Consider the following 22,081-nt stretch of genomic DNA (forward strand, 5'->3'; position numbering starts at 1 on the left):
ATACAAATTACATATTCCTAATATGCTTGAGGAAATTACAGAGACACCCAAAATTGATTATCATTATAAGAGATAGATTTAGAACATTGCTATTACTGCTACTTTAATGTATTTACTCTGTGAATGTGTTATTCATTTATATGTAGCAATATAAAAATCTATGGTTTCAAAAGCATCCTGTGGATGTACACAAACTGCACACAGACAGGGGCAAAGTCTCCTTATTGGGACATTTTACAATATAAACCCTGTTAAATTACATGTGGAAGCGTACGCAACGAAAACAAGATCACACAAAAATGTTACACAACCGAAATGAAAGCGAAAATTACGCAGTACAGTACTTGAAGTTGTTAATAACTCCGACCGATAAGCGGCGATAGCGAGCGTAGAAGCGCTCGCGTGTGCCGGAAATTCAACTAAGTTGAATCTTAACTGGCTCAAGTTGCTTGCTGGTGAAGGAGAGGTTGATTTTGCTTGCATCCGCCATTAAACGACGAAGAAGAAGGGTTGATGTGTATGAAGACAACGGGGGACGTCCAATTGACCGGACTGAAGCCAGACATCCGATAAAACAACCTTTCAAGGTAACTATTGCATTGTTACCGAAAACCAAACGTGGTTTATCTTGTAGTTTGCAGATAATATGTACTAGTTTGTTTGCTTGCAAGCTACACTAACAACAAGCGGCTAAGGCTAACAACAAGAGGCTAATCGCGAGCACGTACATGAAACAATTTAATACCGCGGGACCTCATGAATGAATATGTATGGTTGAATGTGTGTTGCGGTTTGGGAAGTAACACTGTGCTTGAAAGTGACTCTTGAAAGCGTATTTATTTCCCTGTTTGTATGGGTAGTTTTAAAATCAAATTCGCCATTTTGCCGAGGCTCGCGCCTTCGTTACGACGGACTCCATGTTATGTCTGCTCATAGTAACAGGCCTGGACCCTTGCGTTCGATTCGGCTTTGTTGTACACAATATTTAGTATTATCTTTCGGTGCTTTAATTTGACTAGGAATGCGGAGATTATGTAAAGATGACTTGCCAAATAAATTTATCATCGAAATTGTGGTGAATACATCAGAGGTCTTTAAGCGCCTTGTGATATCCAGAAGTTGCCTGGATATGCCCCCCTAGTGGATGCTCGCGGTATAAATGATGGCACCAGAGAACGTATCAGAATTTAAAATCTCTATATATTTATACATACACCCAATGGAAAGAATCAAACGTGATAGGGCTGAGCACAGGCGTGCGACTCCTGAGCAAACGGGCTGTTCAGTGATCTTGCACAAACGGGACCTCAGTGGTCAGTGTTGCTCACATGACGGCAATGTAGTGTGTGTGGAGTGGGAAGTGGGGCATCGTCCAATTTGCATAAGTGACTATGACACTTGTGCATGTAATTGGGATGAACATTGTAGCAAAAGACAATAAGGTTATGGCAGAGACGTTTTGAGAATCACAATCAGCTTTATTTACCAATTGCCATGTATGTTCCACACTAAGAATTTCACTCCGATCTAACATCACCCTCTGTTACAAAGTTTAAAAAAAGTAAATAAAACGTTTAGATATAAGTAAGAAGAATACTATAATATACCAGGGTTTCCCCTAGGATTTTCTGAAGCTGTGTTGGTGGGCTGCATGGGACTGCCGCCACTACTGTGTCTGCAATTTTTTATAATGACTTATGAACTTTATTTAACTTACTTTATCTGTTTTCAACAACCAGTAGAACATGAACTGAGAACATTGCAAAGCTGTTAATTTAATGGCAAAGTTGCTGAGAGCGCTTATAGTGAGAGTCTAAATTGATGAGCCTTTTGTCACCTGACCTTTTTAGTCCAAAAGTACTACGTGACTATTAGTACAAAAGTACGTCTGTGTAGGCTCTCAGTCGTACAGGAGTTGTCCATCGAGGAAAAGGCTTCTTGAGACGTCATCTGTACATCTGTACACAGAAGTACAGATGACGTCTCAAGAAGCCTTTTCCTCGATAGTACAAAAGTAGGTTAATTTTACCTCTATAATATTTTAGTTCAAAATAACACAAGTAACATAATAAAATAATTTAAATATTTTTGTTATAGAAATGTCTAGTATATAAAGAGTATAAATTGAGAGTCCAGGGTTATGCTCGCACAGGTGTATCCAACTTGTAGCACTATTAAAACTACATTGACAAAAGGAAAGGACAAATGATCTACAGTATTTGTGTTTTGACTGCCAACATTGAATTTGCACTTTATTTACAAATACACCTCCACTCGTACTCATTTGTCATTAAATACAGCTAAAGCAAATGTTCTTTGGTGAAGGACTCAACATCAAAGCCCTGTGATAGCGTTACTGTCTTGCACACACTATGACTTTTCTGTTGAACAACTTCGACACACATCTAATGTTTTGAAGACAAGCCATAAGTATTATAATGATAACGAGAGCAAGATTGTCAAGAGACACTTTGAAAAAGTAAGTTAGCTTGAACGTAATAGCCACTAGCTCTTTGATTCTTTGCCTCTCAATGGCAGCTAGCTAGCTCAGAGAGGCAGCGAGAGGCGAAATGTTTAAACAAAGATGCCACAAAGTCCAATGAGATTGAAACGTCAGCGATCACACACCCTGGTATCGCCTGTGACGAGCTGTCGGCAATTCTCACGATAATAAGGCACAAAGTGAACATCATCACATGACGCATACTTTATCTGGTCAGAGACCCGCAAGTGTTGACATGACAGTCAAACAATTCCTGTGCATGTTTATCAAAATAAAGCGCAGTGAAACATTTTGATTATATTTTAAATTGTTTTCAAACTAATTATGGTCAATATGTGCGTAAATAATACGCTCTATATGTATCTATATTGCATATACAGTATATTCATTCATACAATATATTAACATTGTTTTAGTAAAAATAATTTTTAAGGTGGGGTGGCTTTTAATTTGTAGTGGTGGGCCACTTGTAGCGGAAACCCTGTATACATATGTACATAGAATAAGTAGATAATGTCATTACAGTGTTACAGGTTATAATTCAGTGTTACTTCCAGAACAGTCGGTATTGCAAATGCGCAATGTCACAAACGTGCTGAGTGCTTTGCGATGGGGGAGGGACCCACAGCAGCACCCGCTGCTCATTGAAAAGCTGCAATAAGATGAGAAAAAGTTGCTAGATTTGTCTCTTTTGTATCCAAACCGTGTTCCATATTATCATACAAATATTTTCTCTGATTTTGCTAACTGGTCAATATAAATTAGTCATAATTTTCAAGTCATCAACCTTTAGAGTACAATTTGAATGTTATTAAACCTCCCAATGATAAGGTTTTTTTCAAAAATAAAAACTTAAAATGCAGTGTTCCACATTATTGTGCACAACAGAGTTTCAAAGCTTTTCACTGGATAAGAACTAAAAATGGTCATTTGTTGAATTAGCAGCACAAGGAGGCCATATTTACTGAAAGCAAAAGCTATTTCAATCACTAACATTTCAACAGGCCAAGTTACATGTTAACATAAAATCCCTTCTTTGATACAACCTTCACAATTCTTACATTGGACTTGTGAGTTTTTGGAGCGTTTCTGTATGAATTTTTTTTTTTTTTTTTTTTTTGCAAGATGTCAAAATAGCCTCTCACAGCTTCTGTTTTGTTGTGATCTACCTCCCACCCTCATAGATTTTTTTACTTGACGATGCTCCATAAGGTTCTCAATTGGGTTGAGGTCAGGGGGAAAGGGGCTAATGAGTTTCTCTCCTTTTATGCCCAGAGCAGCCAATGATAGAGAGGTAGGTATTCTTGGCATCATGAGATGGTGCACTGTCATGCAAGGTCATTTTGCTACAGAAGGTGTGATTCTTCATACTGTAGCAAAGACAGTGGTCAGTCAGAAACTAGGGATGTGAACAATAAACCGATGCAACACAATAACCGGTTTAACTGGCTACACTGGGAAGTTGGTGACCTCCGTTGCAATAATTTTGCATGAGAAGTTCTACCACAAATGTACATGGAAGTCAGACAGTTGCTACGCATGATGAAGTTGACAGGACATGCTTGTGTCTTTTCAAAATGTTTACCTAAAAATACTAATGTTTAAAGCAGGGGTCTCAAACACAATTTACTGTACCTGGGTGCCGCTGGAGGTAGAGTCTGGGTGAGGCTGGGCCGCATCAAGTGTTGGGAGTAGGGCTGGGAATCTCAGGGTACCTCTTGATACGACACGCGATACATGGCTCACAATAACAATAATATCTTCATACAGTAATAGGGTGAATCAAATAAATAAATAATTTCACAGTTTATATTTTGCTGCATTCAGCAAGGATAGGCTCCAGCTTACCCGTGACCGTAATGAAGACAAGCGGTATAGAAAATGGGTGGAATTTTTTTACTACATTTTTTAAGTGACTCACTCACTCTTCAAAAGAGATTTCAGAAAGAGATTGGCCTACTTTAGTTTAGCGACCATATTTAGAAGAGATTTTTTTGAATGTGCATCTTGCATGAAGCTTTAAAATTTCAAAAAAAATTCCTCATGTTATCAGTATTTGTTTTAATAAAATAACACGACACACAGGGTTTTCTCCAGATACTCCGGTTTCCTCCGAAAACATGCGCGTTAGGTCACTTGGCGACTCTAAATTGTCCATAGGTATGAATGTTTGTGTGAATGGTTGTTTGTCTCCTGTATATGTGCCCTGCGATTGACTGGCGACCAGTCCAGGGTGAACCCCGCCTCTCGCCCAAAGTCCAGCATACCCCCTTCACCCTAGTGAGGATTGAGCGGAATAGAGAACAAATGAATGAACTTGACACGAATATTTGATTTTGTCTCAATGCACTTTGCAGAAATAAATATCTATTCAATCTAAATATCGGGATATGAGTTTTGGTCCGTATGACCGAAAGGACAAAACTTATGTTTGCATGTGGATGAGAGGCTAAAACGCATGGAAAACATGCATTTTTAAAACAATCCATGTTTGTGCAAAAGTGGCCTTATTTTTTTTTGTGTTAACTCTCTTTCAGACAATCAATTGGAGCCAATATCCACATCTTCCTGATTGCAGTTAAGGTATTTGCAAGGCTGTTCACTGAGCAGCATTACCTCTTTGTAAAAATGTAATAAATGTTCTTTGGTTGAAACAATTTTGTGCTGTGCAATCACAAACAGTGATGGCACTTTGGAAAAGCAAGCATAGGAAACCTTTTGGTTTCTCCATTTGCTGAGCCAACACCTCGCTTCTCAAATGTAATTTTCATCAAGACATTTGGACTGTGTTTACCATTTTCACAGAGGATTTCAAGGAGGACATTTTGAATTAAATTTACACCATTTGATATTTGCAATGTAAATTTTCAACAGCCATTTAATACATTTACTGCATTACAACATTGCTACATTTTGGACAATAAAAGTATGTACATTTGCATTGTGGCTTTTCACACTGAACAGGCGATGTTCGGTGTATGTTTTCAGGTTTCAACAGTTTTGACGTCCCCTCATCGTTGCGTTCCTCGTCTTTAGCATCAATCTACTCATCACATATTGGATAGACCTTTTAGTACAGGGACTGGATCAGCGTCTCAATTTTGCCACTGGTGTGCAAATCACAGGGAAGCGTTATTGAACTTGTGGGCCAAATGTCGATCGCTTCATAAAATTCAAAGTGCGGGTAAACATCTGAAGATGGAACTTTTTAAGAAATTGCGTGCGGTCGCTTACCCTGCTAGTATTCATGAATTATTGCTGTTTTTCAATGATTCCTGCATCATTTGAATTTTCGATTTCCAGCTGTTGCTCCACTAAAAACTTTTCATCCTACAAAGAATTTGTAATCTCTTGTGTCACCCATTGACGTTTCAGGATCGTGGATGTCCATTTAAAGACGCTTGTATCCGCTCAAAACAAACATTTCCGAGCATTTCAAACGTACCAAGGAAAAGTCTACCAAGATTTGGGATCAAGTCATGTCTCGCAGAAGAAGCCGAAGTCCATCGCCAGGGCGCCTTGCACGCTCCTGTAGCAGTACCGATCCCCGAGATTTGGAACGGAGGATTTTTGTTGGGAATTTGCCGACATCAGACATGGAGAAGAAGGATTTGGAAGAACTTTTCAGCCCATATGGAAAAGTAGTTGGTCAGTAAACACCACATCATAAGCAATATGCTGTCTCCAAAATGCACAACTATTATTTTATTCAATAAGTGTGTGTCTATTTAGTCTACATTTGCATATTTTACTGAAGCATTTTTAAGAATGTATTATAGTAACTTTATTACCCGTCGTCGTTTATTAGATACATTAGGTATTCAGTGTTCTTGAAAATAATTCCAAAATTTGTACTACTGAAAATGTTCCTTTTTCAGGCGTGTCCATGTTTCGTGGCTATGGATTTGTACAATTTGAACGCACAGAGGAAGCCGAAGCTGCAAAGGTGGCCCAAAAGGGTCGAATTTATAAAGGTTATAAAATAGGTAAGCCTTGACTGCACTGGGTGTGACTTTTCATACATATGTATAAACCTGCAGGTAAAAACAGGTAATTCAAGAAATTTCTTAAAATAAAAGGGGAAATAATTGGGCATGATAATGATGAGCTATCTCTAGTTTTACGCTATGGTAACAAAAGTTGGGGAAAAAAATACTAAAAGTTGTATACATCATTTGCCTTTTGTGCATGAATGCTTTGCCTTTGCATTTTGAATTATTGGCACACAGCAAATAAAACAGTTATACCATTCGTTTTATTTCACACAATTGTCTTTGCATTTCCTTCACAATTGTTTTAATGTGTACCAAAATGCGCAGCGGTGGCGATATTTGTCGACGGAAAAAGAATTTTCTTCATTTCGAACCCAATTTGATCGAAGGCAACTCGCTACGCGGCATTTCCACCTTTCGCCCTGTATGGAAGCTCACGTTTGGAATAATGGAGCTCATTTTCATTCGGATCGTGGAATTTTGTTGACACGGCCCCTTCATTCTGCGTGAACGCACAATCTGATTGACATGTCATTGTTTTGATCAACGTTTGGATTGATTTATTTTCAGATGTAAATATGGCAGTGGAGCGACGGTCAGCTAAACCTCATTCCCAGCCAAGCCCTCCACGCAGGTAAAGTAACGCAAATTGAGTGGGAAGACCTTTCATCGCCTCTTGAGCGGCCGGTAAAAAAAACAAAACAACAAAAATAATCTTTTAACCAATCATTCCTTTTGTAGCAGTGGTTGATGGATACTTTTATGGAACAGCAAATATTGGGAAACTTGTTAAAGGGACTGTTTGCAACAGTTGCCTAGAGGCTGCTAACTGTTGTACGCGCTTCTAGCATTTATATCCAATGTTCTTCCTGCACAGAGCATTTAAGCCTTGCTCCACGTAACTCACACACACGTACACACATCCGTGCATTTTATGATTGTTGTCAGCTCATAGCAATTTGGCAAAGGTTTATGTACTGTTAGGCTATACATTGAATGATAGATACCGTAACAGAATGACTGACTGCAAATTGTTGAGTGCTTTTCTGGGACTGTCTTTGTGCGTGTGTGCGTGCACTCAGTACGGATATGTACGTGTGTAGGAGAGATCCAAGAATGCTAGTCAGGCATGCCTGGCTGTTTGATATGTAATTGTGAAAAATAGACATTTTTATGTACAATCTGTTCTTTTAAAGGGGTAGTTCGGCTTTTTTGACATGAAGTTGTATGGCACCCCATCAGCAGTGTCGTGCATCAACTGTGACTTATCAGAGTTCTGGTCGGATTTCGGTGATGAGGAACATAGTTCCGGTTAGTTGGTGGAGCCACTTAAGTAAAGAGTTTGGCTTCTCAAAACAATATGCATTCAAAAGAGTAAAACATTTCCATCACAAAAATGCCTATTCGAAAAAATCAGACCTCACAATCGCTCGCCATTATTTTCTCTCCTGTCATATCACTGCGCGCTGTTGCCTGTCCATTGTTGTGTATGTGTTCCACTGTGTTTACATGAACGGATGGAGACCGCTGCGACGCAAGAGTCTCTCTCGTGTGTTCATCTGCTGTGGAACACATACACAACAATGGACAGGCGACAGCGTGCAGTGATATAACTGGAGAGAAAATAACGATTGTGAAGTATGATTTTTTTTTTTTTTTTTTGAGAGGAGGCATTCTTGTCATGCAAATGTATTACCGTACTCTTTTGAACACATTGTTTTGAGAAGCCAAACTCTTTACTTAAGTGGCCCCACCAACTAACAGGAACTATGTTCCTCATTACCGAAATCCTACCAGAAGTCACTGTTGATGCATTACATCACTGATGGGGATGTCATTACTCTTGGGCCAGTTGCAAGCAGTCCCTGTAACATGGTGTCACAGACAGGAATTTTCAAGTAAATCCTAACGGAATTCCACAATTTGTATTTATATTCACATCTTTTTAGCCTCTAATGTCATTTAGACAGGCATTGTAGTTTTCATTGGCATTGATGAATTGCTGTGTAAAGAACATGTCATCTTTGAGAAATTGAACTGCATCCACAAAGATCTACACTATTCAGCATAATTCTTTGCAATACGATAGATTTTGAAACAGTTCAAAACATTCACATAGAGATTCTCCCATCCCAGTCAAAGGATCTGAGCTACTAAGATCCTGAATAATGATCGCTGAGTTTGGAGGAGCAGAGTTGCCGTAAAAATAAAAATAAAAAAAGAAAAGGTTTGAAGCCATGGAGTGACATCACATCATCATAATAATGCTATATTAGTGTATTCTGTCATTTAATATACAGGTTTTACACTCCAACGCTGTGCCAGTTGCACATAACTTACAAATTTAAAAGTCACTGCTATAAAAGACACCATAAATAGGTTTCAGGTTTGATAAATCACATTATGGATGCAAAATCATTATATTTTCATCTCCTACTCCCAGTATTTTGTGCGTTCTGATAATCTGCATATATCCTGCATATTCATGAATGCAAACACGCAAACACACACCTCATGAAACAGCGTGCTTATGATGATCTGCGCAATTAAAGTGAGCCTTATGCAATCTGTTTTATTTCTTCCCAAATTCAGTTAAATTTTTTTCTAAAGTCTGATTATTTAAAAAAAAAAAAGTACAGTAAACACATTTATTGATGCAATACGTCACAGGCCATTTTTGCCCAGTAATTCAGAAATGGATGTAGCCTGGCTAACTTTTCTAATGGCCTTTGCACATGCCTCTGCACATATTACTACAAAATCTTCAAATTGTAATGATTGTGTTTGTGATTAAGGAAGATGTAGTCACCGATTCCAATTGAATTAGTCATCTGAAGATATTTTTATGCCACCCTTACTTTTACACAATTAGGTGAGATATGTCAAAACACCGGTCTTATTTTGAAGGCCAAAAGTTTGTGTTGAGAATATCTGTCTATCTCTTTACGGTTAAGACGAACTAGGTGCAAGATTAAACGTGCCTCATGTCTTTTTTCCCCACTCAGAACTAGATTGCCATTTCAACATGTTTAGTTCAGGAGGGGGCAGTTTAGTGTTTGTGATGAAATTTTGCAGACGAGGAAATACTTCCCCACACGAATGTTTCTTCCCCTCACAATGACAGCATTTCATTCACTTCATGTACATTTCTGTGAGATCCCATGTTTAGCGTTAAACTCCCTTTTTATTGGCCAATTCTGTGATTCTGTTAACTCGGAAATAATTGCCCTGCAGTAGTTTTAAACTGTACACGATTTAAAAACGACATCACTTTAGAATTATCATAACTGGTCTCTATAAAATAACACCTTTTAAAGTCTTTAAAGCGGCTTGTGTTGATATAAAATACTGTAGCTTTTGCCTGGACTTTGAGAGAATGTCGAAGAGGTGGTCAATCAAAAATCACTTTATTGAAACAACCACGCCAAAACAACCACAGTTGCATATCCGCATCCGTCTCCCCATCCCTTTTCTTGGCTCATCCAATCAGCAGTCACAACACATTCATCGGAAAGTAGACACTACAAGCAGGAATGAACGTACACCAACAGGGATATTTTCAAAAATGCACATTTCCCCCACTCTGATGCAAACATTAAAAAAAATGTCCAGCCACACAAGTGAAGTTTGAAAAATAAAAATCCACACAAAGACGCATAACTGCTGTCATGCGCATTTTGTCCGAGCCTGGTAACACAACCCCCAGCTGCCTGGCACATTATATTGGTATTCAAAGTTGGTATGTTCCTGTACAGCGGAACTGGGATAAAAGTATGTAGGCTGCTTATCTTTTTATCAATACTAATGAGAGTTTTTTTTTTTTTTTTTCCAAAATCTGACCATAATAAATAAATAAAAATTTGAGGCTGGATAATTGGGGCGTTTGTGTGTGTGTGCTACATTAAGTAACCGATTGTGTTAAAAAGACAAAGGTTTTTAATACTTTTAATCGGAAGAAACATACAAGTGTTGAAAATATCTGAATAAATAATAAAAATACAAAGTTGTCGGGAGTGGGTGTGTGGGGGGATTGTCTTGTTCAGCCCACAACCAAAAGTTGGCTTTGAATCTTGGCATCCTGTGCGATTTGAGTTTGACACCCCTGATAAGGCCCAAAGTGTTAAAACACACACACACGCACACACACACACACACACACACACACACACACACACACACACACACACACACTAAAGTCCTGGGCGAGTTTTCGCTCGGACGTCTCTTGAGTGTCGGACACTACTGACTCGGGGAGGAACGCTAGTAGCTCGCAAGCGTGACAAATGGCATCATGGCAAATGCAAGAGAGAAGCCTTGAGCTGGAAGACCCTCCCATCTCACTACGCTTTGGGAACACTGGCTTCCCTGTTAAAATTACGGATGGACAAAGACAAGTGGATAAATCCAAAGTTGTGTGTTGACATTGTTCCACGGATATCGGGTATGCTGCCGGAAACGCATCTAACATGTTAGCGCACTTAAAGCGGCATCATCTGGCATTGAATGTTACATCTACAAGAAAGAAAACCAGCATAGTGCAAACACCGATAACTTCAGCATATAAAAAACCTCTAGCAAGCGACTCTGACCGGGCCAAAGCAGTAACACGTTTTTTTTTATAGCCATGACATTACGTCCATACTCACTTGTTGAGAGTGCTGGCTTTAAGTACAGTCATGGAAAAAATGATTAAATCACCCTTGTTTCTTCATTTTCTCGTTATTTCAATGCCTGATACAACTAAAGGTACCTTTTTTTTGTTTACAAATATAACAACAACAAAAATGGCTCATAAGACTCAAATTGTTTGGCAGTACAATGATGTAGCTATTCATATAAGAACTTAAGTGATTTTGGTTATCAAGAAATCCATGGAAGTTGCTAGATATCGGCTCTTAAATTAAACTCTTATGAGCCATATTTATCATCATTATATTTGTCCAAACAAATGTAATAAACTGAAGCATCAAAGGTGGTGTAATCATTTTTTCCATGACTGTATATGATTAAAGTTCTGAAAAACTGACAAAGCTAAAAGTGATGTCAACAAGCTATCACGTGTCTGCTATTTCACTTACGACAGATGGTTGGACTTCACACGCAACAGAGAGCTATTTAACTGTAACTGTCCGTTACATTTTGCAACAATGTTTAAACAGTTGTTTAAATACAACAGTGTGTTTTATTATTTTGCTATTTAAAAAAAAAAAAACTCAGTCAAAATTATTTGAAATATCACCCAAATGGATCACTTTTATTTATGTTTACAGTATGTACTGTATATACATTCAACAAAAATATAAACGCAACACTTTTGTTTTTGCTCCCATTTTTTTATGAGATGAACTAAATACTTTTTCCACAGACACAATATCACAATTTCTCTCAAATATTGTTCACAAACATGTCAATCTGTGATAGTGAGCACTTCTTTGCTAAGATAATCCATCCCACCTCACAGGTGTGCTATATCAAGATGCTGTTTAGACACCATGATTAGTGCACAGGTGTGCCTTCGACTGCCCACAGTAAAAGGCCACTCTGAATGTGCAGTTTTATGACACAGCACAATGCCAAAGATGTCGCGAGATTTGAGGGAGCATGCAATTGGCATGCTGTCAGCAGGAATGTCAACCAGAGCCGTTGCTCGTGTATTGAATGTTCATTTCTCTACCATAAGCCGTCTCCAAAGGTGTTTAAGAGAATTTGTTAGTATATCCAACCAGCCTTACAACCATAGACCACGTGTAACCACACCAGCCCAGGACCTCCACATCCAGCATGTTCACCTCCAAGCTCGTATGAGACCAGCCACTCAGACAGCTACTGAAACAATCGGTTTGCAAAACCAAAGAATTTCTGCACAAACTGTCAGAAACCGTCTCAGGGAAGCTCATCTGCATGCTCGTTGTCCTCATCAGGGTCTCGACCTGACTCCAGTTCGTTGTTGTAACCAACTTGAGTGGGCCAATGGTCACATTCAATGGCGTCTGGCACGTTGGAGAGGTGTTCTCTTCACGGATGGATCCCGGTTTACGCTGTTCAGGGCAGATGGCAGACAGCGTGTGTGGCATCGTGTGGGTGAGCGGTTTTCTGTCGATGTTGTGGATCAAGTGGTCCATGGTAGCGGTGGGGTTATTGGTATGGGCAGGCATCTGTTATGGACGAAGAACACAGGTGCATTTTATTGCTGGCATTTTGAATGCACAGAGGTACCGTGACAAGATCCTGAGGCCCATTGTTGTGCCATACATCCAAGAACATCACCTCATGTTGCAGCAGGATAATGTACGGCCCCATGCTGCAAGGATCTGTACATAATTCTTGGAAGCTGAAAACGTCCCAGTTCTTGCATGGCCAGCATACTCGGTGGGCATGTCACCCATTGAGCATGTTTTGGATGCTCTGGATCGGTGTATACCAGTGTGTACTAGTGCCCGCCAATATCCAGCAACTTCGCACAGCCATTGTAGAGGAGTGGACCAACATTCCACAGGCCACAATCAACAACTGGATCAACAGATGTGTTGCACTGCATGAGGCAAATGGTGGTCACACAAGATACTGACTGGTTTTCTGGGTCCCCAGACACCCCGCACCCCCACCCCACCCCCCAATAAAACAAAACTGCACATTTCAATGTGGCCTTTTATTGTGGGCAGTCTAAGGCACACCTGTGAGGTGGGATGGATTATTTTAGCAAAGGAGAAGTGCTCACTATCACAGATTTAGACAGATTTGTGAACAATATTTGAGAGAAATGGTAATATTGTGTATAAAGTATATTTCCCATCAATCAAGGAAATGTATTCAAATGCCCATACCTACATTTTTAAACATTCTCTTCTGTTTCAGTGTTAACATGCAGTAAGTATGCATAGCCCTTAAGGAAAGTGGTTGTCTGCATTCTTGTACCACAACATAACTCTTGAGTAAAGCCAATTGCCCACAAAGTGTGACAAATTGCTCCATTTCTCTGAATGAAGTCCCAGTCCATGTTGGTCCCTTAATACCATGCTTGTTTAAGTATAATGCGTTAAGTTCGTCATTTTTTAAATTAAATTAAAACTTGTGTCTGTGCATTTGACAATTTTCAACACTTGCCACATTGACCGCTTTGGTTTGCGCTACAATAATACTGATATACTCAATGTCTGTCCATCAAATCTAATATGGCAGTTGCTGTACCAAAAGACTCCCTTACTAGCACAGTCTGAGTGCATTTCTTTGTAAAATTCAAAGCCATCCCTTGACTAACTCGGTGAGCATTAACAGTGAATTTTAAAAGCTAAAGTAAAATTAAAATGGGTTGGTCTTTTGGCATTTTTTGCGCATTTTGTTGAGCGATGGAGAAACGTTATACAATTGTCGAACTTTAGGACTCTCGGTGCATTGTTTTGTGATTTCAGCTTTCCAGTTCTACTTGCTGAGACTTTCTCGTTATTTACCGCATGGGGTGTGGCTTTTTGACAACATTCAAACAAAATGTGCCAAATGAGCAACTTTTTGAAAACGATATGAATTTTTACGTCTGGCTTTATGATTATTTTGGAAAACAGCCTGTTTTCTCTCCTCGGTAAAAAGAACGTGAACTTCTGCTGGAGCCAACACAGTTCATTGATATGGCTCTTTTTTGCGAGCCCTTTCTCGATTACGCCATTGTGTCGTATTAAAGTGTTTATTAATGTTACCACTCATGAACTTGCATTTCCATTTGTTTTAAAATGAGCTGGAGCTTGTACTGTCCTCTAACTCCCACCTTTTTATCCAGGCCCTCCTATGGCGGTTACGGGGACAGCAAAGATTCACGGCCTCGGTCACGCTCACCTGTTTTTCCTCGCGACTCCCGAGATCGTGATTCACGTGACACCCGAGATCGTGACGGTCGAGATGGACGTGACGGCAGGGATGCTCCCAGAGAGGCGAGACCAGGAAGCCACCCTCGCGACCATGAATATCGTTATCGTGGGTCGGAAAGCAGGGACAAGGACCTGAGAGGACCACCGAGAGACCCCGCCTACAGGTAAACCTCAGCACTACAGCAAGAACCTCCAAAAGAGGTTTTTTTTCACATTATGTTTTGGTACAGCAGAGAGGAGTATGACCGTTTTTACCGTGGTGGAAGCAGCGCCGAAGACTACTATAGGAGGAAGGATGAACCATTCAGGGAGCCTTATAGAGATCCTTGGAATGGACGTCGTGAGCCCGAAGGTTAGTCCTTTTTTGTGGTTCATCCTAATCACCTGCAGCTAATGGACATATTGGATTTATCGTCAATCCATAGGTTCTTCTAACAATAGTGGTCATGGTGGTACCAGACTTGACATTTCAAAGAAAGAATTCACTCCATGGTCGCCATCATAAAGCCTTTACAGTGGAACCTTGGTTAGTGTATGCCCTGGTTGGTGTGTTTTTTTAGGTTTACGCCCAAAATGTACAGAAAAATTTTGCTTTGGTTTGTGTACATTTCCTGGTTAGCTCATGGAAGTTATTAGCTGTGTCCCATTTTGGGGTCTGCATCCTTCCAAGGACCCAATATACAGTATGTGGTCGACGAAGGCTGGGTCCTTCTGAGAGTCCTCCAGCCGTGCGAGAAGGATGTGAATGAGATGGTCAAGCCTTCAGAACACATCCTGGTTGTGTCATGTGTTCACACCCGCTGGCTTCATGCGATATACCGTCAAGTCCGCAGTAGAGGGAAAAAAAAGATGGACAGACCTAAAAATGAAATAATGGAGCCAGAGTTGTTTTACATTTATATTGGGATTATGTGTTGCTGGAAAGAGAATAGCAGACATCTGTCGGCAGATTTATCTCAAGTTCAGAGAGAAACCTTGTATTTATAGCCATAATAATAATCATTTAACTATAGTAAATCTAGCTAGTTAGCCAATTTATACAGCTGATGATGTCCCAGAAAGACACAGGTCATCATGGTCGTTGGGAGTCCATCTAGCAGCAACACACACTCGTACTCATCTAATGCATTTTATTTTTTTAAAGACGTTGTAATCTGTAAATGTATTTTTTTTTTCTATAAATGGCCAGACTAGAATTTGAATAATAATCCTTTGTTCCTACAAAATAGCACTTGATATAGTTCTCTAAACCAGTTATAAATGTCAGTACAATGTTTCCTCGCTACATCACGATTCACCTTTCATGGACTCGCTGTTCCGCAAATTTTTTTTAAAGTGCAATTTTGCATGTTTGTTTTTTGTTTTTTTTAACAGCCAATGAATGCACATTATTTTCCTTCCTTGTGGCGTATTAGACTGGTCCATCAATGCTCTGTTGTATGTGGCTGTTATTGTATTTACTACTTCTACCAGTAGAGGGTGTCGTATACTCATGTGAGAGTTGAAGACGTGTGCAGCTGGAGTGAAGGTGTCTTCTCTCCACGTCTCAGTTTGCATTTATGTGCCTGTACGAGCCACCACTGTCCTTATTGGCTAAGGGAGAACCCGCCCATTGTTTTCTACATCCTGATTGGTTGTAGACCAGTGGTTCCCAAACTTTTTACAGTCTCATACTCCTTCACACATTTGACTTGAAGCCATGTACCCCCTACTGCTGCACACTAGAAAAACACAAACCATTTTTACATTTTTTATTGTGCATGGTCAAATTTTGATAAAAGTTTTACATGAGCACTGATACATGGATAAGATGTGAAATTCTCTTGTAGATGAACAAAGTATCCAAGTATCCGTCCCACATATCCCTTCCCTCTGAATGGGTTGAACTTGAGCTTCACTTTTGTCCACTTGCAATCGCTATGAATTAAATCTGCATATTAATTTGATACCAAATTTAAAGGGAAAGTTGAACAAACATGATAAAGCAGTATCCAAAGTACATAAATACATACAAAGCCATGTCAAAAAAATTGAATATTTTGTAAAAGTTCATTTTCTTCTGTAATATAATTCAAATGTTGAAACCTTCATATATTCCAGGTTCATTGTGCATGCAGTGAACTATTCAAAACCTTTTTTTGTCTTAATTTAGATTTTTATGGCATACAGCTCAAGAAAACCCCCAAATCCATGTGTCATAATATTAGAATATTCTGACAGTACTCAGTTACTCAGTCTCAAAGTACTCTGTTTGCTAATTTAATCAGCTCATCAACTCAAAACACCTGTTAGGGTTTCCTGAGCCTATAAAAACTTGTCAGCCTGGTTCAGATCACAAAACCACAAACATGAGGAAGGCTTCTGACCTGACTGATAAGGAGAAGGCCGCTATTGACATCCTCCATCAGGAGGGCAAGAAACAAAAATACATTTCAGGAAGAGTTGGCTGTTCAAAGTGCTGTTTCAAAGCACATAAGAGGAAACTTGTTGGATGATCAAAATGTGGGAGGAAACACTGCACAAGCAGGAGAGATGACCGGAAGCTTAAGAAAGTTGTGAAGCAGAGCCGCTTCAAAAATTTGACTGAGCTCACAAAGCAGTGGAATGAGGCTGGAGTGGGAACCTCAAGGAAAACAGTCCACAGACGTATCCTAGAAATGGGCTTCAGAAGCCGGATGCCCAGGGTCGAGCAGCTCCTGACCCCAAAACAAAAAAGAAACGTCTGACCTGAGCTTTGAATACAAGGAATTGGACTATTGGCCAGTGGTCCAAGGTCCTGTTCCCTGACGAAAGCAAATGTCTCTCATTTGGAAATCAAGTTCCTAGGGTGTGGAGGAAGACTGGAGAGGCACAGGAGAGAAGCTGTCTAAAGTCCAGCGTGACGTTTCCTCAGTCTGTGATGATTTCGGTGCCACGTCATCTGCTGGTGTTGGTTCACTCTGTTTTATCAAGTGCAGAGTCAATGCAGCTGTCTACCAGGAGATCCTGCAGCACTTCATGCATCCATCTGCTGAAAACCTTTTTGGAGATGCTGACTTCATATTCCAACATGACCTGGCACCTGCCCACAGTGCCAAAACCACTAGTACCTGGTTTACTGACAACGGCATTACTGTGCTGGACTGGCCTGCAAATTCACCTGACCTGAACCCCATAGAGAATCTGTGGGTATTGCGAAGAGGAAGATGAGTAACATCAGACCCAACAACACAGATGAGCTGAAGGCCCCCATCGAAGCATCCTGGGCCCTCAACAGCGCCACAGGCTGATTGCCTCCATGCCAGACCAAATTAAAGCAGTGATTCGTGCAAAAGGAGCTGCAACCAAGTATTGAATACAGTAATTAAACATAATTTTAAGTGGATTGAAATTTCTGTATTATGAATCCCATTTTTTTGATGAAATATTCAAATTTTTTGACACATGGATTTTTGGTTTTCATGAACTAAATGCTATAAACATCAAGATTTAATAAATAAAAGGCTTGAAAAAATTCAGTTGATGTGTAATAAATCTAGAACATATGGTTTATTTTTTTAATGATATTATGGAAAACAATGAACTTTTACACAATATTCAAATTTTTTGACATGGCTCTGTACAAGCAGCGATAAAGCCTCATTTACAGGGGAATCTCTACTCTCTCATCCTGATACACACATACAGTACATTGACAGGATTTCACAGTGTGGGTTTGGAACACCAATATAAGTTAGACCTTCAAGATAAACACTCTTAATACGCAACATAATCATCAAACTTATTATTCTTATTGTTCACACGGAGCAATGAAGAACTTCATGCCTTGTCTCCTTCCTTTTTTCTGCCATGACGGTGCACTCTCTCTACTTCGCAGATTTCACTTATTGTGGGCTATTTTGGGAACCTATCCCCCGTGATAAATGTTTTTTTTGTTTTGTTTTGTTTTTTTACATGTAAATATTAAGTGGAATAGACCAATTGGGGTAGCAGAATCTATTCTTGAATCTTTGTAATTAAGGCAGAGGAAATTCATGACATCTGCAGTAGTTTCAGCACATTATTAACATGAATGGGTAAAAACAACTCTGCTTATAAATGATGCTCCAAAGCTGTAGTTTATATATGTTTTTATTATTCATTTCTGTTGTTCTTCAATTTTTGTCTTGAGTCCATTTACTCCTGGAATGGTCTGAACAGAAAACACAAGATCACATTACCCAGTGATGTAAACATTTGCCAAAAAAATGAAATGTACATGTTCACAAACAATACTAAGTAACTCCATCCTGTCCATTTACGTATGTAATTTTTAAAGTGCATAAGTAGTTTAGAAATTTTACACTATTTCACACTTACACATATTAGTTAGACATAAGTCCAATTCACAATATGTAACAGCTGCAGTAGAAGAGTTATAGCTTTACTTCCAAAGAAAAAAAGCTCCATGTATGAGGCTGTCTGTCCCGGTATGAGGTGCTCTTGCTGGGTGAAGAGCACTGACCACCATGGTGGTTGGTCAGAATTATGGCAATCGAGGTCTCGTATTTTAAAACAAATGTAAGTTTTAAATGTCACACGAAGTTTTACATATGCGGCGTTAAAAATAAATAAAGCTATTCTTAAAGTTTTTTCTTTTTTTCGTCCCCATAGTACCGCAAAGTTGAAATATTTTTTCAGATCTGGGCTTGCAAAGTATATGGGAGACCGGTAAGGATGGTCGCGATGAACACTTGGAGCTAATGGCCGCATTTTAAGGACCCTTGGAGCTTTTCCGAATTGGGACAGGCTTCATGCACCCCAATGACGTCACACACCCAGCAAATGCACACTTGAAGGATGCAGACCCTGAAAAGGGACACATCTCCCCGCTCCATCGTCCGTCAATGATGTCATCAGTGGTTGACTCTGTAATTCTTTGCTAACTTCACAGTTACACCACAAGGTCTCTGCTTATTTATCACGGCTGCAAAATAACTCACAATCGAGCCAAAGAAAGTTGCAAATGCCACCATTTTGATAAAGGTGAGAAACACTACTGAATTCAAGAAATAACTCGGGAACAAAATATGAAGGTGGCATCCATGTGGACAGCTCTTCTCCTAACTTGCAGCTCGTCATCGCCGTCTTTGTCGACAGAGGTTTCAATTAAAGTAAAACTCATGTTTAATGTTCATGTATCCCTTTCATCATTTATATGTATTTATGTACATGCCAATTTTTTCTGCATGTAAAACTGTTAAGTGTTATATGTTAACATTTTGGGTGTCCGGAACAGATTAATTGGATTTGGATTTGTAAAAGCATTTGTTTACAGTATGTTGCAATTTGAGTCGGACCTTCTGGAATGGACTCATGACGCTAATTGAGGTTCCCCTATATTTGTTTGTTGTAAATTGTCCTAGACACTTACTCTTGGTCCTCTCCTCACCAGCAGACGACCGCGCCCGTCCAGAGGAGCGTCGACGCAACGATCTCTATCGACAGTACTACGAAGAACTACAGCGGCGCCAAGACACCGAACGTCCCGTCGATTGCTCTGTGATCGTTGTCAACAAGGCTCAGAAGTAAGTCTACTCTCCTTACAAGAGATGATACATCCATCAAGGAAACGAGTCGACCAGTCATTTCATGCGGCTTCCTGTTTGTGTGTGAACTTGTGATTCCGAACCAACTGTCGGGAGTATGCTGAGACGGTTGGGCGCAAAGTCCACGATCTGGGAATGGTGGTGGATCTGATCTTCCTCAACACCGAGGTGTCGCTGACTCAGGCACTGGAAGATGTGGGCCGAGCTCGCACTCCTTTTGCCATCATTATTACCCAGCAGCACCAGGTCCATCGATCCTGCACCGTCAACATCCTGTTTGGCACACCTCAAGGTAACACTCGACAGTATTGATGCATTCAGGATTGGTGGAAAATCGGAAATACAGTCAAACCTGTCTTAGCGGCCACCTTTATAGAACGGCCACCTGCCTATAGCAGCCTCTGAAAAATCCCCCGCAGCAAATTTTACATGTTGTAGACCCTGTGTATAGCAGTCACCTGTCCAACACGGCCAGCGGCCACCCATTTTGTCTCCCTTGGTCAATATCTGACTACATATAGCGGCCAAATTACCAACTCAAGTAGAAGCTTCATGCACGAAAAAGTTTCGTTTTTCAATCAATGAAGCCGTCGTGTGTAGACTTTAATTACTGAGTCCTAGCTCAGTCACAATCATTCACAAGATCCACACAAACTGTCAGTTGTTCCACATAAAAAAGCCGTCTTCTTTTGAGCCTGCTATTTCCTGGTCAAACATGTAACTTTAAGACCATTTGCACCAAAACATTACCGCTAATTAGGCTGGGAACAGGACGTGCTCCCAGCGACGCTACAATAAAAAAAAAAAAAAACATATGCTAGCATGCAAGCGGCAGCGGGAGCAAAACTGAGTTCGGTTGTACTTAATTGAAGTATTTTAGAATGTACTCACGTTATTTTTCATCAATCCTCATCTTCTGTATTCGACACAAAAAAGCCGTCTTCTTTTCCGTTCGCTACTAGTCTGTTAACTTGTCAGTGTTATTCAGCTCCGAAGAAAAGAAGGAAACTTCTCCTGTTGCTTCTGCCAACTTTATTTCTTGAACGCGGCCACCAGACAGCAGCTCAGAACACACACACATCTCTCAGCATCGTCTCTCCTTCCTGCTTGCCCACAAGGCAAAGGTTAAACAAGCCCCACTACATAGCTGTCCAGGCAATGCCTGTAAGAAATGACACCGTTTATTTCCTGGTGTGCACTGGTCAATACTGTAATGTCGCTTGTTGTGGGGAAGGAGAGACTCACGTCGCCGATGCACTTTAATGGCTTTATTAACAGCGGAGAACACTGCAGGACTTTACATCCACGTCAACATAAACACACTTCCCAACTCTCTCCAAACTCACAGCTAGCACTGAGCCTAGCTCTCCTGCTCGGGACGCCCACCGTCACTTCCCGTCACTTCCTGATGAACTAAAGCTGTAATGACACTCTGCCGTATAAAAAGTAAAATATTAAAAACAAGCGTAAGACATTACTAGCACAGCTTTGTTATGTGGGTCGTGGATATATTCTATCAGTTATTATTAAGCCTCTAGCTTCCTTTTAGTAAGTAAAAACCTTGGCTATGATTGCACTACATTGTCATGTAGCCTTACAAAGTACACTTGGAAGAACAAGAGGTGAATAAATGTATTGCAACTGATGTGAAACTGATGAGGGGTAGGATTAAATAAGCTTTGCTTCTTCCTACTCCTTTTTGGACATGCAAAATTGTGAATTGTACTATGTGATGTGCTACTGTTTGACTCATGCATGTTCAGGATTAAAACCATGAACCATGATAATAACAAGGCTAGTAGTGCTGTACAACTTTTATCCACAGTCCGCAGTGCTCTCTACTGGTCAACATTATTATTATGATTTTTTTTCCCCCTTTTTTCTTTTTTTTCCCTCTACTGGTCAACATTCAAACTGGAAGCCAACCTGTCTATAGAGGCCACCTGTCTATAGCGGCCACTTTTGCAGACTCCCTGTAGTGGCCGCTATAGACAAGTTTGACTGTATTTAAAACCACCCCTGACAATTGCGGTAATCTGATATTTAAAAAAAAAATACATTTGAAGAATTGTACACACCAATTTCTAAAAGTAGATAGTCAGGAAAGATCTAATAAATAATAATAAATGCAATAATAAATGTCATTTATATGTCTTCATA

At 39.9% G+C, this 22,081-nt stretch overlaps 1 protein-coding gene across 6 annotated transcripts in view; it reads left to right on the forward strand.

Moving 5' to 3' along the window:
• ncoa5 (nuclear receptor coactivator 5) overlaps positions 1 to 22,081 on the forward strand; it is a 25,023-nt gene continuing 2,942 nt past the window's right edge. The window contains exons 1-9 of one of the 6 annotated variants that reach the window (XM_054783732.1): positions 1 to 587; positions 5,041 to 5,086; positions 5,879 to 6,151; positions 6,382 to 6,489; positions 7,066 to 7,129; positions 14,267 to 14,518; positions 14,585 to 14,706; positions 19,768 to 19,900; positions 20,011 to 20,213. In XM_054783732.1, coding sequence (XP_054639707.1) covers positions 5,983 to 6,151; positions 6,382 to 6,489; positions 7,066 to 7,129; positions 14,267 to 14,518; positions 14,585 to 14,706; positions 19,768 to 19,900; positions 20,011 to 20,213 — 1,051 coding nt within the window. In that variant the 5' untranslated portion in view covers positions 1 to 587; positions 5,041 to 5,086; positions 5,879 to 5,982. The remainder of the gene's footprint in view (positions 588 to 5,040; positions 5,087 to 5,878; positions 6,152 to 6,381; positions 6,490 to 7,065; positions 7,130 to 14,266; positions 14,519 to 14,584; positions 14,707 to 19,767; positions 19,901 to 20,010; positions 20,214 to 22,081) is intronic. The other 5 variants (XM_054783733.1, XM_054783734.1, XM_054783735.1 and 2 more) reach the window with 5 other exon arrangements.

The sequence above is a fragment of the Dunckerocampus dactyliophorus genome, chromosome 8 (assembly GCF_027744805.1).
Source record: "Dunckerocampus dactyliophorus isolate RoL2022-P2 chromosome 8, RoL_Ddac_1.1, whole genome shotgun sequence".
Taxonomy (NCBI): Eukaryota; Metazoa; Chordata; class Actinopteri; order Syngnathiformes; family Syngnathidae; genus Dunckerocampus; species Dunckerocampus dactyliophorus.